At 56.2% G+C, this 21984-nt stretch overlaps 1 protein-coding gene across 1 annotated transcript; it reads right to left on the reverse strand.

Moving 5' to 3' along the window:
- Positions 1 to 1631: 1631 nt before the first annotated feature.
- On the reverse strand, positions 1632 to 18308 carry LOC132384030 (E3 ubiquitin-protein ligase pellino homolog 1-like). Its single transcript, XM_059955311.1, is given in 7 exon segments — positions 1632 to 2335; positions 5453 to 5641; positions 8151 to 8351; positions 10431 to 10532; positions 10654 to 10783; positions 18150 to 18217; positions 18219 to 18308. Coding segments are annotated over 7 exon segments (1353 nt in total). The 3' UTR covers positions 1632 to 1762.
- Positions 18309 to 21984: the final 3676 nt, after the last annotated feature.

The raw sequence follows: 21984 nt of genomic DNA on the forward strand, positions 1-21984 counted from the left end.
CGCAGGAGGAGGAACGTTCAACTTGCCCGCAGAGGACGCCGGGGTTTTCCTCCAAGACGGCGCTGCGTTGATGGCTGAAGGCTTTTGCGCCCCCTCGGCACCTTGAGGTCGATCCCCCCGGGGCTGGAAGAGCCGGGCGGGCCAAGAGGTCCGTCATTTGCTGGAAGCTTTGAGCAACGTTCTCCGAGGAACTGGGCAGGGGGCGAATGAAGTAGGAAGCTGGGAGCCGATAGGTGGAAGAGGTAAGGGGGCTGAAGAAGGAGGAACCTAATTGGAGAGGAGAGTGGACTGGGGGGAGAAGGGGCACCAGAGGGAGGTGAGGAGGGGTGAGAGGGGAGCTAGAATGGAAATAGAGTAGTCGATGTTCATGCTAAGAGTTTAGAGGCCACCCAGATGGAAAACGGGGTGTCCGGGACAAAGTCGGAGAAACCCCTTCAAAGTTTACTTCAAACGACGCACACAAAATGCCGGTGCAACGCAGCAGGCCAGGCAGCATCTACATGGAGAAGAACAGTCGACGTTTCGGGCCAAGACCCTTCGTCAGGACTGTTCTTCCTATAGATGCTGTCTGGCCTGCTGAGTTCCACCGGCACTTTGTGTGCGTTGCTCGAATTTCCTGCGCCTGCAGATTTCCTGGCGTTTGTAAAATTTACTTCAATTTCTTCTGCGCGAATTTAACGGCAGGTTGGGAAGCGTATGTGAGGAGAGAGAGAAGCAGCCAGCGTTTCAGTTCTGCGATTCGGCAAGCGAAAACGTTTGACCCCTCTTACACAATTAGCACCACAAAAGGCCCTTTGGCCCATCGAGCTGATGCCGACCATTGACTCCTCCATTTTGTTCTGCCCGGGGAGAGGGTGTGGTTAACACTTCCCCCCCCCCCCCCCCCCCCCGTGAAGGGCCTGGTCGAGTCCATTCTGGGGCAGCTCACTCACCTTTGGGCCCCGTCGGACACTCGGCTCTCCCCTGCGGTGCCAAGTAGCTGTCTGCATGTGACGACCGCGCCCCGGTACACCAGGGCGAGCGAAGGGGAACCGGCCTCTCACCCCGGTGAGATAGGGAAGTCTGCTCCGGAGGGTGAGGTCCAGCGGCCAGGAGGGTAGTTCTGCAACGCTCCCACAGAGAGCGCAGAACAGGACAAGGCACAGAAGACGTCACGGTCGCCCACTGCAACCCAGGAAAAGCCCAGTTTGTGACACAAACGAGAGAAAATCTGCAGATGCTGGAAATCGAGTAACACACGCGCGCACACACACACAAAATGTTGGGGGAAATCAGCAGGCCGGGCAGCGTCCGTGGAGAAGAGTGAACAGTCGACGTTTCGGGCCGAGACCCATCCTCAGGACTGGAAGAAGAGAAATGAGAAGTAGGGTAAGAAGGTTGGGGGGGGGGTAAGAGGGGAGACCTGGACCTGGGCTCGCGGAGGGCGAGACGGCCCCGGGTGCGACTTTTTTCCCCTACTTTAAAACCCTCCCGCAAGGGTCTCCCGTCATCGTCGGACGCAACAGGCGACCAACCTCCTCCCACAAGACCGTCAATGTCCCCACCCGCCTCATCGGCACTCCAGCGTATCGCTATCCGTTACCCGCTTAAGGCGAGGGAATGAACTCGAAAAGAGAGATTTACTTCTAAACGTTAGATACACTTTTATTTTTTTTTAGAAAACGACAGGTGGGTTTGCATAATCGTGGTTAACCTGGAGAGGTGGGGCGGGGGGGGGGGAGAATGAGGCAGGTCTAGGAGGGTGGTGGCTGCCCCATTCCATTCAGTCCAGCGGCCCCTGGTAGATCAGCTTGACGTAGCCTTTCTCCCCGGTCAGCCAGGTGCCACAGAAGGGGCAGGCGGCGTGGAAGGCGTGCGTGCCGTGCGGGAGCGGGATCCGCGACCAATACTTGACCGTGCCGGCCGAGCAGACGTGGCCGCAGGGGCAGAAGGCGTGGCTGGGGGGCCCGGCGTCGAGGTAGGAGGCCGCCTCGCTGCCCATCCAGAGCGGCACATAGGGGCCTACCCGCCGGCACAGCGGGCATTCGCGCTCCTCGGCGCCCCCGCCCGCCTCCTTGCGGCAGCCCCAGCCGTGGTAGCCGTGGACGTGGCCGCAGCTGATGTAGACCCACGGCTGCTGCTTCTCGATCACCTCCCGGCGGGCCAGGCTGGGGAAGGCCAGCGTGCGGAAGCCCACCGGGCACTGGGGGCGGGCGGCGTTCACCTCCTGGCGCAGCGCCTCCAGGTGCTTCAGCGTGGGGGCGCGCTCCAGGCCCTGGGTACTGCGCCAGAGCAGCGTCGCCCCACACAGGTCGATCAGAGACCCATCCTGCAGGACATTGGATTCGTTCTCCACCTGGGGAGAGGGAGGGAGTAAGAAAGTCAAACCACTCCATCGTGTCTCCTGACACTCCCTCCACACCGTCCCATCACTCTCTCCCACGGTCAGACACTGAGTGACCCTTCCTCCACACTGTCCCATCACACACTCCCGGGGTCAGACACAGCGTGAAGCTCCCTCCGCACCGTCCCATCACCCACTCCCGGGGTCAGACACAGAGTGAAGCTCCCTCCACACCGTCCCGTCACACACTCCTGGGATCAGACACAGAGTGAAGCTCCCTCCACACCATCCCATCACACACTCCAGGGGTCAGACACAGAGTGAATCTCCCTCCACACCGTCCCGTCACACACTCCCGGGGTCAGACAGAGTGAATCTCCCTCCACACCGTCCCATCACCCTCTCCCGGGGTCAGACACAGAGTGAAGCTCCCTCCACACCGTCCCATCACACACTCCCGGGGTCAGACAGAGTGAATCTCCCTCCACACCATCCCATCACACACTCCCGGGGTCAGACACAGAGTGAAACTCCCTCCACACCGTCCCATCACACACTCCCGGGGTCAGACACAGAGTGAAGCTCCCTCCACACCGTCCCATCACACACTCCCGGGGTCAGACACAGAGTGAAGCTCCCTCCACACCGTCCCATCACACACTCCCGGAGTCAGACACAGAGTGAAGCTCCCTCCACACCGTCCCATCACACACTCCCGGGATCAGACACAGAGTGAAGCCCCCTCCACACCGTCCCATCACACACTCCCGGGGTCAGACACAGAGTGAAGCTCCCTCCACACCGTCCCATCACACACTCCCGGGGTCAGACACAGAGTGAAGCCCCCACCACAGCGTCCCATCACACACTCCCGGGGTCAGACACAGAGTGATGCTCCCTCCACACCGTCCCATCACACACTCCCGGGGTCAGACACAGAGTGAAACTCCCTCCACACCGTCCCATCACACACTCCCGGGGTCAGACACAGAGTGAAGCTCCCTCCACACCGTCCCATCACACACTCCCGGGGTCAGACACAGAGTGAAGCTCCCTCCACACCGTCCCATCACACACTCCCGGGGTCAGACACAGAGTGAAGCTCCCTCCACACCGTCCCATCACACACTCCCGGGGTCAGACACAGAGTGAAGCTCCCTCCACACCGTCCCATCACACACTCCCGGGGTCAGACACAGAGTGAAGCTCCCTCCACACCGTCCCATCACACACTCCCGGGGTCAGACACAGAGTGAAGCTCCCTCCACACCGTCCCATCACACACTCCCGGGGTCAGACACAGAGTGAAGCTCCCTCCACACCGTCCCATCACACACTCCCGGGGTCAGACACAGAGTGAAGCTCCCTCCACACCGTCCCATCACACACTCCCGGGGTCAGACACAGAGTGAAGCTCCCTCCACACCGTCCCATCACACACTCCCGGGGTCAGACACAGAGTGAAGCCCCCTCCACACCGTCCCATCACACACTCCCGGGGTCAGACACAGAGTGATGCTCCCTCCACACCGTCCCATCACACACTCCCGGGGTCAGACACAGAGTGAAACTCCCTCCACACCGTCCCATCACACACTCCCGGGGTCAGACACAGAGTGAAGCTCCCTCCACACCGTCCCATCACACACTCCCGGGGTCAGACACAGAGTGAAGCCCCCACCACAGCGTCCCATCACACACTTCCGGGGTCAGACACAGAGTGAAGCTCCCTCCACACCGTCCCATCACACACTCCCAGGGTCAGACACAGAGTGAAGCTCCCTCCACACCGTCCCATCACACACTCCCGGGGTCAGACACGAGTGAAGCTCCCTCTGCATAGTCCCATCACACATAAGGACCTTGTCAAAGGCCTTGCCAAAATCCATATAGCCGTAGTCCTTTCCTTCAGGAAGTTCCCTGTTGACCTCGGAAGTTTATGATTGTTTGGATGTAGCCTACAATGCACAAAGCCACGCTGACTATCCCTTATCAGTCCCGTCTAGCCAAACACTCATATATTCCAGTCCCTTGGAATTCCTTCCAGTGACTTTCCCCACTACTGACATGAGGCTCACCAGCCGACAGTTTCCAGGCCCGTTCTTTAACTGCCCTCCGGCACCTCACCCGTTCCTCAGCCTGCTCTGAAGTCCTCCGCTGGGGCCTCCGTAATTTCTACGCCGGCCTCCTGATAGTCCAGGGGGACACCCGGTCAGGGCTCAGCTCTGCTGACTCCGTGTCCGTCTCTCGAGAAAGTACAGACGCACCAAGTCCATTTACGACCTCCCCACTCTCAGTCCAGGCCAGGACGACCAGCCCCCTGGCAAGGCTTTTGCTCTGAATAGAAGCCCTCGCCATTCTCCTTCATGGAGAAACCTCGTGCCTTCTTTTTGGCCCTCCTGATTTCCCTCTCCAAGTGTTCTTAATACTCCTCGAGGACCTCATTTGTTCCTACCTGCTACGCACCTCCTCCTCCTCCTCAACCAGGGCCTCAATAACTCTCAAAAAACGGAGCTGACGTAAACCCGGCTTCGAGAGGAGCACACCAGCTCAGAGTAAAACTTCTCAAGTGGTCTCCACCTTAGCCAGAAAACAGCCCGTACCAATCCACACTTGCCAGCTGAAACTATTAAATTTCCCCCTGTTTGGACCCACCCTTTTCCTTAATTACCATTAATCTAATGGCATTGTAGTCACCAGAGGCAGAATATTCCCCCCTACACACACTTCTATCACCTGCCCTGTCTCTCCCCCCACCCCAATAGCAGATCCAGCATTTGCCTCTGTTGGGGCATTAACGAAACACCCCAGCAGACGCTTGACAAACTCGATCCCCTCCATCCCCTACGGTATCGGAGTCCTGGTCAACACGTGGGAGGTCACAACCTTGGTTCTTGGGCTGTGATCTCTCTACAAATTATCCTCCAAAGAGAAAGGCCCTGAGCTTTGCCTGGCCCGTTCTCTTGAAAAGACAAAGCTCTCTAACCCTGTCAGCACCCTGCGGAACCTCCTCTGCACCCTCCGTGCCCCGCGTGGGAGTTTTGAACGGGACTCTCTCACCCCTCCGCCACCCCCCCCGCCTCCAAGTTCCCCTCCCCTCCATCACCGCGGGAGAGAGAGGTCACCCACCAGCCTGCCCCTCTGCTGCGCCGACCGCGTCTCCCGCAGGGCGTACACCTTCCCGCAGACGGAGATCTCCCGCCAGGTGCCGGGCGCCGAGTCCTCGGAGAAGCCGCGCGCCGGGTGCATGACCAGGACACCGTTGGTGGTCAGGCCGTCCATCAGGCCGTCAGTGGTCCTCCACTTGGCCGCCCTTTCCTGTCGGGGCGGGGAGAGCGGGGAGGGTCAGTGTTCGAGCAGAGGAGGCCACTCAGCCCATCAGGTCAGTTCATGCCAGCCCATCCACCTCAACCCCAATTCCCCAATTAATCCTGACTAATCCAGATCCTCCACAGAGTCTGTAGCACAGATTCACCACTCCCAGGCTAAAGGAATTTCTCCTCACCTGTTCTGAACGGTCTTCTTTCTATTCTGAGGCTGTAACCTCTGACCCTAGACTCTCCTCTGCTCCAGCTCCACTCCTTCTGGGCCTTTCAATATTTGGCAAGTTTCAATGAGGAAACCCCACCCAATTCTTTCAAATTACAGTACGTATAGGGCCAGAGCCACCAAATACCCCTCAGATGTTAACCCTTCGGGTTCCCAGAATCATCCTGGTCGGCCTCGTCTGGATCATCTCCAATGCCAGCACCCCCTTTCTCAGACCTCCCCTCCGCTGCATTCCCACAGGGGCTTGCGTTTCCCGACAATTCTCGCACTCCCTCCCCGTCAGGAGCCCGTGGCTTCAAATGGAACAGAGCACGATATCCAGACCATGGGCGTGCCAAAGGGAATAAATTACTGAATATTGAAAGGCCTCGACAGAGCGGATGTGTTTCCAATAGTGGGGGAGTCTAGGACCAGAGGACACAGATAGAGTGGATGTGGAGAGGATGTTTCCCGTGGTGGGGGAGTCTAGGACCAGAGGACACAGATAGAGTGGATGTGGAGAGGATGTTTCCCGTGGTGGGGGAGTCTAGGACCAGAGGACACAGATAGAGTGGATGTGGAGAGGATGTTTCCCGTGGTGGGGGAGTCTAGGACCAGAGGACACAGATAGAGTGGATGTGGAGAGGATGTTTCCTGTGGTGGGGGAGTCTAGGACCAGCGGGCACAGATAGAATGGATGTGGAGAGGATGTTTCCTATAGTGGGGGAGTCTAGGACCAGAGGGCACAGATAGAGTGGATGTGGAGAGGATGTTTCCTATCGTGGGGGAGTCTAGGACCAGAGGACACAGATAGAGTGGATGTGGAGAGGATGTTTCCTGTGGTGGGGGAGTCTAGGACCAGAGGGCACAGATAGAGTGGATGTGGAGAGAATGTTTACTGTGGTGGGGGAGTCTAGGACCAGAGGGCACAGATAGAGTGGATGTGGAGAGGATGTTTCCTATAGTGGGGGAGTCTAGGATCAGAGGACACAGATAGAGTGGATGTGGAGAGGATGTTTCCTATAGTGGGGGAGTCTAGGACCAGAGGACACACATAGAGTGGATGTGGAGAGGATGTTTCCTATAGCGGGGGAGTCTAGGACCAGAGGACACAGATAGAGTGGATGTGGAGAGGATGTTTCCTATAGTGGGGGTGGCTAGGACCAGAGGACACAGATAGAGTGGATGTGGAGAGGATGTTTCCTATAGTGGGGGAGTCTAGGACCAGAGGACACAGATAGAGTGGATGTGGAGAGGATGTTTCCTGTAGTGTGGGAGTCTAGGACCAGAGGACACAGATAGAGTGGATGTGGAGAGGATGTTTCCTATAGTGGGGGTGGCTAGGACCAGAGGACACAGATAGAGTGGATGTGGAGAGGATGTTTCCTATAGTGGGGGAGTCTAGGACCAGGAGCGCTGCGTACGCGGGGCCCTTAGTATTATCCAGGATCCCACCCGTCCATCCAGCATCCTCTCTGACTTTCTACCATCGGGCAGGAGACTCCGATGCAAAGACAGGAATGGTCGGGATGGGAAACAGTTTCTTCCCTCAGGCCATCAGGCTTCTGAACTCCCTGCCGCATCACATTCGAGGTGTCACCAGATAATCTGTTCCGTACCTGACAATATTTATGTGCTCTAGTTTCATCTGTCAATTTTATCCTTACTTTCCTAAGTTACTGTGTGTTATATATACTACTGTGCTCTACACCCTGGTCTGGGGAAACATTGTCTCGTTTGACAGTATACGTGTATCTAGTTAAATGACAATAAACTTGACTTAACATACACTAAGTGGACAATTTATTAGGTACTACACTATACAGCACAAAAACAGGCCCTTCAACCCATCGAGTCAAATCCTATCAGCCCCATATGCTTCCAGCCCTTCTCTCTTTACACACCTATGCAAATACCCCTTGAACGGAGTGATTTTAGCCAATTCCACAGTGCGTTCCAGATAATAGATTGGCTTAATTTGTCAACAACGCATCAAATCAAATCGGCGAGGATTGTGCAGCGGGGAGCAGCCTGCAAGTAACGCTATAATGGCGCCAACGATCGGGCGGTCGGTTCCCACCGCTGTCGGTGGACCATGACCGAGACCATGGGGGTTTCATACCACAGTCCAAATACCCACAGATTAGGGTTACGTTAGGCACCAGATGTGTGGCCAAACTTGCCCCCCCCCCCCCCCCAGTACATGCTCCGATGGTATCGATCATCGGCGCGAAGTGGCGTGTTTCAATGTAAGCGTGACAAGCAAGGCCGGTTTTTAATCCTCCGGTTCGTCACTCACCCCGAGGAAGATGTTATTGGAGGAGTCGAAGCCGGCAGCGTAGACGCGGGCGGTGTAGGGCGGGCTCCGGTCGCAGGTGATGCGGCAGGCGAACCGGGAGATGGTACTCTGAAGCGTCTGCGGCTCGCCGCCGCCCCCCTGGGAGCCTGGGGCCGTGTCCGTGACCACAAAGTCGATCAGCGTCTCCGTAGAGCGGCCGATCTGCGGGCGAGAGCAGGCGCAGGCGGTCAGCTGGGTCGCCCGGCGGAATTAAAACCCACCCTCCCCAGCCCCGTCCCCTGGACCAGGCACCCCACCCTCCCCAGCCCTGTCACCTGGACCAGGCACCCCACCCTCCCCGTCCCCGTCACCTGGACCACGCACCCCATCCTCCCCATCCACGTCACCTGGACCACGCACCCCACCCTCCCCGTCCCCGTCACCTGGACCACGCACCCCATCCTCGCCATCCCCGTCTCCTGGACCAGGCACCCCACCCTCCCCAGCCCCGTCACCTGGACCACGCACCCCACCCTCCCCGTCACCGTCACCTGGACCACGCACCCCACCCTCCCCAGCCCCGTCACCTGGACCACGCACCCCACCCTCCCCAGCCCCTTCCCGTCACCTGGACCACGCACCCAACCCTCCCCGTTCCCGTCACCTGGACCACGCACCCCACCCTCCCCAGCCCCGTCCCCGTCACCTGGACCACACACCCCACCCTCCCCAGCCCCGTCCCCGTCACTGGACCACGCACCCCGCCCTCCCCATCACCGTCACCTGGACCACGCACCCCACCCTCCCCAGCCCCCGTCACCTGGACCACGCACCCCACCCTCCCCAGCCCCGTCACCTGGACCAGGCACCCCACCCTCCCCGTCCACGTCACCTGGACCACGCACCCCACCCTCCCCGTCCCCGTCACCTGGACCACGCACCCCATCCTCGCCATCCCCGTCTCCTGGACCAGGCACCCCACCCTCCCCAGCCCCGTCACCTGGACCACGCACCCCACCCTCCCTGTCACCGTCACCTGGACCACGCACCCCACCCTCCCCAGCCCCGTCACCTGGACCACGCACCCCACCCTCCCCAGCCCCTTCCCCGTCACCTGGACCACGCACCCAACCCTCCCCGTTCCCGTCACCTGGACCACGCACCCCACCCTCCCCAGCCCCGTCCCCGTCACCTGGACCACACACCCCACCCTCCCCAGCCCCGTCCCCGTCACTGGACCACGCACCCCGCCCTCCCCATCACCGTCACCTGGACCACGCACCCCACCCTCCCCAGCCCCCGTCACCTGGACCACGCACCCCACCCTCCCCAGCCCCGTCACCTGGACCAGGCACCCCACCCTCCCCGTCCACGTCACCTGGACCACGCACCCCACCCTCCCCGTCCCCGTCACCTGGACCACGCACCCCATCCTCGCCATCCCCGTCTCCTGGACCAGGCACCCCACCCTCCCCAGCCCCGTCACCTGGACCACGCACCCCACCCTCCCTGTCACCGTCACCTGGACCACGCACCCCACCCTCCCCAGCCCCGTCACCTGGACCACGCACCCCACCCTCCCCAGCCCCTTCCCCGTCACCTGGACCACGCACCCAACCCTCCCCGTTCCCGTCACCTGGACCACGCACCCCACCCTCCCCAGCCCCGTCCCCGTCACCTGGACCACACACCCCACCCTCCCCAGCCCTGTCCCCGTCACTGGACCACGCACCCCACCCTCCCCAGCCCCGTCACCTGGATCAGGCACCCCACCCTCCCCGTCCCCGTCACCTGGACCACGCACCCCACCCTCCCCGTCCCCGTCACCTGGACCACGCACCCCACCCTCCCCAGCCCCGTCACCTGGATCAGGCACCCCACCCTCCCCGTCCCCGTCACCTGGATCAGGCACCCCACCCTCCCCGTCCCCGTCACCTGGACCACGCACCCCACCCTCCCCGTCCCCGTCACCTGGACCACTCACCCCACCCTCCCCGTCCCCGTCACCTGGACCACGCACCCCACCCTCCCCAGCCCCGTCATCTGGATCAGGCACCCCACCCTCCCCAGCCCCGTCACCTGGACCACGCACCCCACCCTCCCCAGCCCCGTCACCTGGATCAGGCACCCCACCCTCCCCAGCCCCGTCACCTGGATCAGGCACCCCACCCTCCCCAGCCCCGTCACCTGGATCAGGCACCCCACCCTCCCCAGCCCCGTCACCTGGATCAGGCACCCCACCCTCCCCAGCCCCGTCACCTGGATCAGGCACCCCACCCTCCCCAGCCCCGTCCCCGTCACCTGGAACATGTCCGTGTTGCAGTCGTGACTGTACTCCACGATGATGGACTGGCTCCGGGAGAGCGTGTACGACACGCTGTGCTGCCCCGCGTTGGTCAGTGCCTGCAAACCGAAGTCAAGGGTTAGCTTGTGTGTGTGTGGGGTGGTGGGGGGAGCGATTTTGAAAACGTTTCACTGCATATACAGTAAATAATCTTTCCCCGAATCCTTAAAGCATGGGTACCTTGGAGGCCAGGGGCGTTGACGTAATATGAACCACATCGGGCTTGACGCCGTTTGGGTTCGGTCGCTTGTACAGGGCCAGCCGACTCCGCCGCCGCCCTCTGTCACCGCTCCCCAGCGACCCGTTGTACCTGCGGGGAGAGAGCGCGGCGTGAGCCAGAGAATGGGAGCCGGCGTCAACCCCAGCCCACCCCCCCCCCCGAAAGAGAAACCCAAGCCAGTTACCCGAGCCCGCTGGGGGGAGTGGAGGGATTGTGGGAGGCAGAGGCAGAGCTCGGGGACAGGGAGAGATCCGGGTGTCCGACCACATGGTCGCAGGCAGCCAGTCTGCATGTAATGCATCGTTGTGGTAATTAATCGCAGGTACTACCCGGGCAGCCTCCAGCGCGTCCTCGGTCTGTGTTGGTTGTTGACACAGAACGATGCAGATCACTGTATGTTGCAATGTACGTGTGACTAATGAAGTTCATCTTTAAAAATAAACACAGTCGGCCCTCCTTACCCACAGGAGACTGGTTCCAACATCCCCCCCCCCACCCCACCACATACCAAAAACCGCGGATGCTCAAGTCCCTTATTTAACCTGACTCAGTGTGGTGGACTTTAGGACCCGGCAGAACCCCGGACTTTATTTAACCTGTCTCAGTGCGGTGGACATTAGGACCCGGCGGAACCCCAGACCTTATTAAACCTGTCTCAATGCGGTGGACATTAGGACCCGGCGGAACCCCAGACCTTATTAAACCTGTCTCAGTGCGGAGCACATTAGGACCCGGCGGAACCCCAGACCTTATTTAACCTGTCTCAGTGCGGTGGACTTTAGGACCCAGTGGAATCCCAGACTTTATTTAACCTGTCTCAGTGTGGTGGACATTAGGACCCGGCGGAACCCCGGACCTTATTAAACATATCTCAGTGCGGTGGACATTAGGACCCGGTGGAACCCCAGACTTTATTTAACCTGTCTCAGTGCGGTGGACATTAGGACCCGGCGGAACCCCAGACTTTATTTAACCTGTCTCAGTGCGGTGGACATTAGGACCCAGCAGAACCCCGGACTTTATTTAACCTGTCTCAGTGCGGTGGACATTAGCACCCGGCGGAACCCCAGACCTTATTTAACCTGTCTCAATGCGGTGGACATTAGGACCCGGCGGAACCCCAGACCTTATTTAACCTGTCTCAGTGCGGAGGACATTAGGACCCGGCGGAACCCCAGACCTTATTTAACCTGTCTCAGTGCGGTGGACTTTAGGACCCAGTGGAATCCCAGACCTTATTTAACCTGTCTCAGTGTGGTGGACATTAGGACCCGGCGGAACCCTGGACCTTATTAAACATATCTCAGTGCGGTGGACATTAGGACCCGGCGGAACCCCAGACTTTATTTAACCTGTCTCAGTGCGGTGGACATTAACACCCGGTGGAACCCCAGACCTTATTTAACCTGTCTCAGTGCAGTGGACTTTAACACCCGGTGGAACCCCAGACCTTATTTAACCTGTCTCAGTGCGGTGGACATTAGGACCCGGCGGTAGAGCTCTGAATCCGCAGTGTTTCTGTTCACGAAAATAATCATGATCATGATTGAAAATAAAGTGGAAGTAATAACGCGATCGGAAAGAGGTGAAACGCCATCGGTCATTGGAAAAGCGTTAGGCTACAGTCGGTCAACGATCGGAACAATTTTAATGGAGCGTGTGAAAGGCCCTGCCCCGATGAAAGCTACAATTATTACTGAGCAACGCAGTGGTTTAATTATTGAAATACATAAGTGTCATATGCATAGAAAGGTAAAATATGTACTATGTACTAAGAGAAACACCTGACACTAAATAAATAATACCAGATGTACCTGTTCTAACTTCAAATCTTCAAAACTTAAAGACGGACTCAGGAATGGAACTCATTCATAACCCGGGGACTGCCTGTACTTTTAAGTAATTTCTAGATCACTTACAATACCCAATGCAATGTAAATACTATGTAAATAGTTGTTATACTGTATTATTTAGGGAATAATGTCAAGAAAAAATAGTCTGTACTGCTCAAGCAACGAGTGCTGGAGAGTGAACTTCCGGGTTCTCCCGATCCGCGGTTGGCTGAATCCGCGGATAAGGAGGGCCGACTGTAAATACATACAAGGCTTTTACCCCCTCAGGTTGGGTGAGACTGGAACTGCAGGTCATAGGTTTAAGGTGAAAGGTGAAATATCCGGGGTGGCACGGTAGCGTAAGCAGCCAACGCAATGCTTGCTGGGCCGTCCTCTGGAGTTAGGGTATACATAGCAAACGTTAGTTTCAACGGCAACCAAGTCTTCTGATCTGAATGTGGATTGCACACCGAATTTAAAATGCAGTTCTGAACAATGGTCTTCCTGGAGCTGCAGATCGGGGTCGATTGCAATCCAGTTACCTGAGTTGGCCACATATGTGTGAATTCAATAAGCACCTCAATTGACCTGAAATGTCTGCATATGCATGAAAGCAATTTAGAGATTAACACTTATTTGCGGTGTCTGGGGTGTTGGTGTGAAGATTCAGGTGTTTGAAAATGATATGTAACGCTAAGGAAGCATTTTAACTAAAGAAAACAGCCTGGTGTTACCTTTGATCTGCAGCATACAAGGATGTGATGTAATTCTGGGTTACGGAGCCTCTCTCCAGAACGTCAGCTTGCGTGTGCCAAATAAAGACCTCCACACTACCAGCTGCGTGCCTCTCCGGTGGCGTTCGCTGACAGTTACGGCCGAGCGACCTGGGTTCGATTCCCGCCGCTGTCTGTACGTTGTTCCCCCCCCCCCCCCCGTGACCGCGTGGGTTTCCCCGGGTGCTCTGGGCTTCCCCCCCCCCACGGTACAAAGACGCACGGATCAGGGTTAGTGAGTTGCGGGCGTGCCACGCTGGCGCTGGACATGTGGCGTCACTTGCGGGCTGCCCCCCCCAGCCACATCCTCGGACCGCTGACGCAAACAACACATTGCGCTGTGTCTCTGAATACACGCCAGGCAAACACCACCAGCTGACTTTCAATTATGGCAGCTTACAGAACGAGAACGCTGCGGGTATCGAACACAAAAGCAGGTGACCTGCGCTTCGGTTCCCTGAGATCGTAAGGCAGGGAGTTCAGCCCATCGAGCCTGCTCTACCACACTCCAACGCGGCTGATCCCGGATCCCACTCAACCCCATACACCTGCCATATCCTTTGATGCCCCGACCAATCAGGAAGCGACCGACTCCCACCTCAAATATACACACAGACTTGGCCTCCACCGCAGACTGTGGTGGAGCATTCACAGCTCTCTGGCTAAAAATGATTCCTCCTTACCTCTGTTCTAAAGGATCGCCCCGCAATTGTTTTGGCTGTGCCCTCTAGTTCTGGATACCCCTGCCATCGGAAACATCTTCGCACTCCTTACTGTGACAGATGTAATAATGGAGAGGCTTCATTAATTCATACGTTTTGGCCATGTCCGTGCCTTGAAAAACATTGGAAAGATGTTTTTCCAAACTTTTTCTGTACTTTTTAAAGTTAGTTTTAAGCCCAATCCTAAAACTGCCTTGTTTGGTACTGTTGAGGAAGGAGTTATAATTTTGGAGCCTTCTCATTTGCGGGTATTTGTCTTACGGGTAGGAGGACGATCTTGCTTAAATGGAAGGAGGTTGCCCCCCCCCCCCCCCCACTGCCACATGCTCAATGGTTATGTGATGTTACGCCATATTTAAATCCAGGGAAGATTCGTTGTTCAATTTCTGATTCTAACCAAGATATTCAAATGTTATGGGGACCCTTTCTGAACTATTTTAAAACCTCTGAATTGTTATTAAAATATAGATCTATATATATAAAATTATTATAATTATATATATTAATATAATTATTATAAAACACTATATGGTAACGTACTCTTGTTTTCCTCTTGATTTTTTTTTTACCAACCAGCTTTGTCTTGGTAGGGGGTATAGATTTTTTAATAATATAATTAACCATACTATTGCATTCATCATTCAATTTACTTTATTTGATTGATCGTCACTGTGGGATACCGTGATTGTATCAGTGTGATTTATATAGAGTGCATTTTGCGCTATTTTGATTTGTAATTAGTATCCTTGTGAATTCTGTATTTGTGTATAAAACTTAATAACATATATATATAATTATAATATATATTTTCTTATTATAATAAAAAATATATTTTTAATATATAAAACTTAATAAAAATATTGGAAAAGTAAAGGAAACATCCTCTCCACATCCACCCTGTCTAGTCCTTTCGAGATAGGACCAACGTGTGGTCGTAATTTCCCCAGCTCTTTTCTTTGCGACGAATAGGACATTCAAAGAGCTGCTGGCTGCCAGAGCAAAGGGAGGGACTGGAAAAATCACCGGCACCAAGTTCCCTCAGGGAGACGACACAAGTCCAACACTACCCGGGCTCCACGTCAACTCTGGAAGCTTCCCTGTAGCTGCTCAGCTTCTGGACAAAACTCACTCAGATGTTATACCCCAACTGCCCCTGCACCGTTCCTCAAGGCTATTAGAGAGAGGGATACCAGCCAAACCCGGGCAAACGGGACTTGCGGGCAGCATGTTTGAGTCGGGCCGAAGGGTCTGATTCTGCTCTGTTTTCGCACGTTTCTGTGGACAATGTGAAAGTTGAAAGATGAACTTTATTGGTCACGTGTGCGCCCAAGCGCACAGGGAATCGCCTCATTTGCATCAGCGACCGACGCGGTCCGAGGATACGCCATGGGCAGCCCACAAGATCCGCCGCGCTCCCGGAGCCAATGTAGCGCGCCCGCAACCTGCCAACCCGAACCCACACATAATCGATAATCTATTTCCCAACTAAACCAGTCCCTCCCATTATAACAATCACCCCGAGCACCCTACACTCCCAATTATAGTCATAGCAAACTATAGCACAGAAACAGGCCCTTCAGCCCATCTAGTCCATGCTGAACCATTTAAACGGCCTACTCCCAATGACCTGCCCTCCATAGCCAAGCCCCTACCATCTGTGTACCTATCCGATCTTCTCTTAGGCATTGAAACTGAGCTGACACGCACCACTTGTGCTGGCAGCTCGTCCCACACTCTCACCACCCTCTGAGTGAAGAAGTTTCCCCTCATGTTCCCCTTAAACTTTTCACCTTTCACCCTTAAACCATGACCTCTGGTTGTAGTCCTCAGTGGCAAAAGCCTGTTTGCATTTACCCTATCTATAACCCTCATAATTTTGTATACCTCTGTCAAATCTCCTCTTCGTCTTCTACGTTCTAAAGAATAAAGTCCAAACCTGTTCAATCTTTCCTTCTCACTCAGGTCCTCCGGACCCGGCAACAGCCTTGTAAATTCTCTCTGCTTTCTTTCAACCTTATTTACATCTTTCCTGCAGGTCGGTGACCAAAACTGCACACAATGCTCCAAATTTGGCCTCACCAACATCTTATACTAACTTAAAAAACTTTCTGGAAAAATCAGCTTTACGTGTCACATCCAATGAAAAGAGCCGTTTGCATCAAAGGCCAACGCAGTCCGAGGATGCGCGGTGGGGGGGAGGCAGCCCGCGAAGTGTCACGTTTCTGGCGCCGACACAGGACACCCACAACTCGCCACCTCTAACCCGTCCGCCTTTAGAATGTGCGAGGAAACCGGAGCGCCCGGAGGAAACCCATAGGTTCGCTCACGACAGTGGGCGGCGGGAACTGAACCCCAAGCGAGTGCCATAAAGCATTACGCTACCAAGCCGCCGCCCCTCTTTATAAGGTGAGAGCTCCTCGTCTGAATGGCCACAATATTCAAAAGGAGGTCGATGTACTTGCGGCACTAATCTGAACACAGACATCCCACCCTGCAAAACCTCATTTCAGGGAGGTTTGCAGGAGACTCCCGGGACTTCCGGGAGGGGTGGGGTGTCTGCAATAGAGTGGCTCCTTAGCAGCTGGCCAGCTCGTTTAAATAATGTTAGCTGTGCTCATGAACGAATGACGCCTGTTAAACTCACCTCAACAATTGTCTTTTACATTTTAACCCATCATTTTAACACTGTTCACTGTTGCAAACAGTGCAGCGAGCAACACTGACCATTATATTTGACCCCTATTAGGCAGGGGTACACCTTAGTGTAGTCTGGGGTGAAATACGTTTTATATCTTCTTTTTTTTTGGAACACTACCATAGTGCGCTCTCTCTCTCTCTCTCTCTCTCTTGCATGCACTCTGTCTCTCTCTCTCTCTCTGTCTATCAAAAAAATCAATTCCCGGATATTGTATATAATTTGCGGGTGTCAGGGAGCCGCTATCGATATGTGGGAGACTCCCGAGACTTCCGGGAGAGGTGGGATGTCTGTGAACAACGTGGCCATTTCTGAAACATGGCCGTCGGGTTCAAAGGTCAAAGTTCAAAGAGAATCCATTATCACCATATTCTACCTTGTGATTTATTTTCTTGTATCATTCAGATAAACAGCCAGAGTACAAACCGTGCAAATACACAAAATACACACCCAAATAAGTAAATAAATAATATTGAGAACGTGAGTTGCCACAGCAGGGGAAAACTTGCTTGTGCAAGGGTTAAGGTATCATTTCCCCCATCTGAGGAGAGATTGAGTCGCCTGGGACTGCACTGGCTGGAATTCGGAAGAATGAGAGGGGATCTTATAGAAACATATAAAATTGTGAAAGGGATAGATGAGGTAGAGGCAGGAAAGTTGTTTCCACTGGTGGGTGAGACTAGAACGAGGGGCCATAGCCTCGGGATTCGGGGGGAGTAGATTTAGGACAGAGATGAAGAGGAACTGGTTTCCTCTGGAAATACTTACGCAGAGACACAGGTGAGGCTACCTCATTTGATATATTTAAGACGCAGTTGGACAGTTTTTTGCATTGCAGGTTGAATTTAGGGGTTACGGGGGGGGGGGGGTGGAGGGAGCGGGAAGGAGGAGGCAAGCTCACAGCCAGTTCAATCACGAGCTGATCGAATGGCGGAGCAGGCTCGACAGGGTCAGAGTGCCGGCTTGTGCTCCTCAGCTTACGACTCCTGAGGGTGGAGAATTTTTGGAACCCTCTTTCTCCAAGGGTGACAAAAGAGTTTAAACACGTTGAAGGTAGGGGTTGATGGATTGTTGAGAAGCGAGGCGGGCGGGGGGGGGGGGGGGTGAAAGATTACCAGAGGATGGTTGGGAAGGTGAAGGTGAGATCGAATGAGGCCTTGGTCAATGGGAAAGGGGACCGGGGAACAGCGGAAGAGGACTGGAAATGGGGAATATATTCTGACGCTTCCCAAGGAACAATCTTGATAAAAGGCTGGCGTTTGCTCGGGTTGGGATTCCTGCTCCCGTTCGCTTGTTATTTATCTTCCATGAATTCGTGTCAGGGGAGGATGGGTCGAGGCCATTCAGCCCCTCAAGCCTGTGTAATCCCCCCCAACCAATCACCGATGTCTCAACTTGCCGCTCCCGTGACGGGTGGAAGGCGGGCAGACTTACCCCAAGACGATGACCTCTCCGTACTTGGTGGCACCCTGGTTGGACGGGGAGAGCTCGGGGGCCGTTGGCCACGGGCAGCGGCTGGGAGGCGCGCGCACAGCTGTTGTGCGGATCGAAGGCCTGCGCGGTGACGGCTTCAGCACTGGTCTCCAGCACCATCCTGGCCAGGAAAACACACAGGGTGAGAGGCCGTCTCATCGCCGACAAGGCCCCACGTTAGACGGCACACTGCCTGCAGTGTCACCGCCATAAGACCATAGCTCACAGGGGCAAAATCAGGCCATTTGGCCCATCAAGTCTGCTCCACCATTCAAACATGGCTGATCCTTTTCTCATCCCCATTCCTCAACCTTCTCCCCGGCCACATCCAATCAAGAACCCATCAATCTCTGCCTTAAATACACCCAATGACCTGGCCTCTATAGCTACCTGTGGTAACAAATTCCACAAATTCAACACCCTTTGCCAAAAGAAATTTCTTCACATCTGTCTCAAATGGCTGCCCCTCTATCCTGAGGCTGGGATCAGACACAGAGTGAAGCTCCCTCCACACCGTCCCATCACCACACTCCCGGGGTCAGACACAGAGTGAAGCTCCCTCCGCACCGTCCCATCACACACTCCCGGGGTCAGACACAGAGTGAAGCTCCCTCCACACCGTCCCATCACACACTCCCGGGGTCAGACACAGAGTGAATCTCCCTCCACACCGTCCCATCACACACTCCCGGGGTCAGACACAGTGAATCTCTTTCCACACTGTCACATCACACACTCCCGGGGTCAGACACAGAGTGAAGCTCCCTCCACACCGTCCCATCACACACTCCCGGGGTCAGACACAGAGTGAATCTCCCTCCACACTGTCCCATCACACACTCCCGGGGTCAGACACAGAGTGAAGCTCCCTCCACACCGTCCCATCACACACTCCCGGGGTCAGGACACAGAGTGAAACTCCCTCCACACCGTCCCATCACACACTCCCGGGGGTCAGACACAGAGTGAAGCTCCCTCCTCACCGTCCCATCACACACTCCCGGGGTTAGACACACAGTGATGCTCCCTCCACACCGTCCCATCACACACTCCCGGGTCAGACACAGAGTGAAGCTCCCTCCACACCATCCCATCGCACACTCCCGGGGGTCAGACACAGAGTGAAGCTCCCTCCACACCGTCCCATCACACACTCCCGGGGTCAGACACAGAGTGAAGCTCCCTCCGCACCGTCCCATCACACACTCCGGGGTCAGACACAGAGTGAAGCTCCCTCCACACTGTCCCATCACACACTCCCGGGGTCAGACACAGTGAATCTCTTTCCACACTGTCACATCACACACTCCCGGGGTCAGACACAGAGTGAAGCTCCCTCCACACCGTCCCATCACACACTCCCGGGGTCAGACACAGAGTGAATCTCCCTCCACACTGTCCCATCACACACTCCCGGGGTCAGACACAGAGTGAAGCTCCCTCCACACCGTCCCATCACACACTCCCGGGGTCAGACACAGAGTGAAGCTCCCTCCTCACCGTCCCATCACACACTCCCGGGGTTAGACACACAGTGATGCTCCCTCCACACCGTCCCATCACACACTCCCGGGGTCAGACGCAGAGTGAAGCTCCCTCCACACCATCCCATCACACACTCCCGGGGTCAGACACAGAGTGAAGCTCCCTCCACACCGTCCCATCACACACTCCCGGGGTCAGACACAGAGTGAAGCTCCCTCCGCACCGTCCCATCACACACTCCCGGGGTCAGGACACAGAGTGAAGCTCCCTCCACACCGTCCCATCACACACTCCCGGGGTCAGACACAGAGTGAAGCTCCCTCCACACCGTCCCATCACACACTCCCGGGGTCAGACACAGAGTGAAGCTCCCTCCACACCGTCCCATCACACACTCCCAGGGTTAGACACACAGTGATGCTCCCTCCTCACCGTCCCATCACACACTCCCGGGGTTAGACACACAGTGATGCTCCCTCCACACCGTCCCATCACACACTCCCGGGGTCAGACACAGAGTGAAACTCCCTCCACACCGTCCCATCACACACTCCCGGGGTCAGACAGAGTGAAGCCCCCTCCACACCGTCCCATCACACACTCCCAGGTTAGACACACAGTGATGCTCCCTCCACACCGTCCCATCACACACTCCCGGGGTCAGACACAGAGTGAAGCTCCCTTCGCACCGTCCCATCACACACTCCCGGGGTCAGACACACAGTGATGCTCCCTCCTCACCGTCCCATCACACACTCCCGGGGTCAGACACAGTGAAGCTCCCTCCACACCGTCCCATCACACACTCCCGGGGTCAGACACAGAGTGAAGCTCCCTCCACACCGTCCCATCACACACTCCCGGGGTCAGACACAGAGTGAAGCTCCCTCCACACCGTCCCATCACACACTCCCGGGGTCAGACACAGAGTGAAACTCCCTCCACACCGTCCCATCACACACTCCCGGGGTCAGACACAGAGTGAAGCTCCCTCCACACCGTCCCATCAGCGTGTCGGCGTGCTTTGATGCGTTGAGTTGCTGCCACCTGATTGGCTGATTAGATATTTGTATTAACGAGCAGGCGTACCTCAATAAGTTCCCACTGATCGCCTGCGATCTATCCTGTCGTTGGGCTATTTGCCCCCGTTCTGCGTCCCAGTTCCCTGTACGGGCTCTCCGACCAGCCCCACTCTCTTGACACAGCCCCGACCGCGGCCGAACAGGGGGTTTGTGGGCAGCCTCCATTCGGTAGCCGTCAGCGCGTCGCGTTACAGCGCCTGCGATCGCCGATCGGGGAGGTGGGGGAGGGGTGGGTTTCGATCCCCGGCACTGTCCCGCGGCTGCCCGGGTTTCTGCCGCGTTCCCAGAGGGAAACGGTCGCCAACGGCAACTGCGGCTCCGCAACGGGTCTGCGGCGCTCTTCGACGTCCGGGGGGGCCGCACGCGGATGGGTCCCCCACCCCGACAGGAGCGGGTATCCCGCTACAACCCAATCGTGATTGGGATTGGGGGGGGGGGGGGGGGAGAAAATCGCAAGTTTTGAGGAACTCCCAGCAAGCAGAGAAGTAATCGGCGTCCTTCCACTTTCTCAAGCCCCCACCCCCTCCCAAATCACCTTCCCATCTTCCGCCTCTTCCCTCCCAGAAGCCCCCCCCCCCGTCGAATCGCTGTGACGTGACAAACGGCTGAGTAACTCACTCCCCACCCTCCGGTTCCGTGGCCCATCTCCGTCCCTCTGCTCCCAGGCCACACATAACCACCCCCCCCCCCCGGCTCTCAGCCATTACGAAGGCTTTGAAGCTCTCTGCTTCTTTCTTGACAGAAGTTCCCTCTGCAGCCCCCCCCCCCACCCCGACAAACCCTCCTCCTTCAGCTCCAAACTCAAGGGGTCGCCATGGACACCCAGACAAGCCCCAGCTCGGCCTGCCTGTCTGCTGGGTGTGTGGAACAGGCCACACCCTGAGCCTTCCCTGGCGGTGATGCTCCCCAAACTTTCCGAGCCGCAATTCGGCATCCACTGCCACCGGCAGCTTGTACCGCCCTCTCACCAACCTCCGAGTGAAGATGTTCCCCCTTAGGTAACTCACCTTAACCCACGACCTCCAGTTCTAGTCTCACCCAACCTCGGTGGAAAAAGCCTGCTTGTATTTACCGCATCTATGTTGCTCAAAAAATCTGTATACCTCTTGTCAGGGCAAAGTTATTTCCCATGGTAGGGGAGTCTAGGACAAACGGGCACAATTTCAGACGTCCATTTAGAACTGAGATGCGGAGAAACTACTTCAGTCAGCGGGTGGTAAATCTGTGGA

Source organism: Hypanus sabinus, chromosome 31 (assembly GCF_030144855.1).
Source record: "Hypanus sabinus isolate sHypSab1 chromosome 31, sHypSab1.hap1, whole genome shotgun sequence".
Taxonomy (NCBI): Eukaryota; Metazoa; Chordata; class Chondrichthyes; order Myliobatiformes; family Dasyatidae; genus Hypanus; species Hypanus sabinus.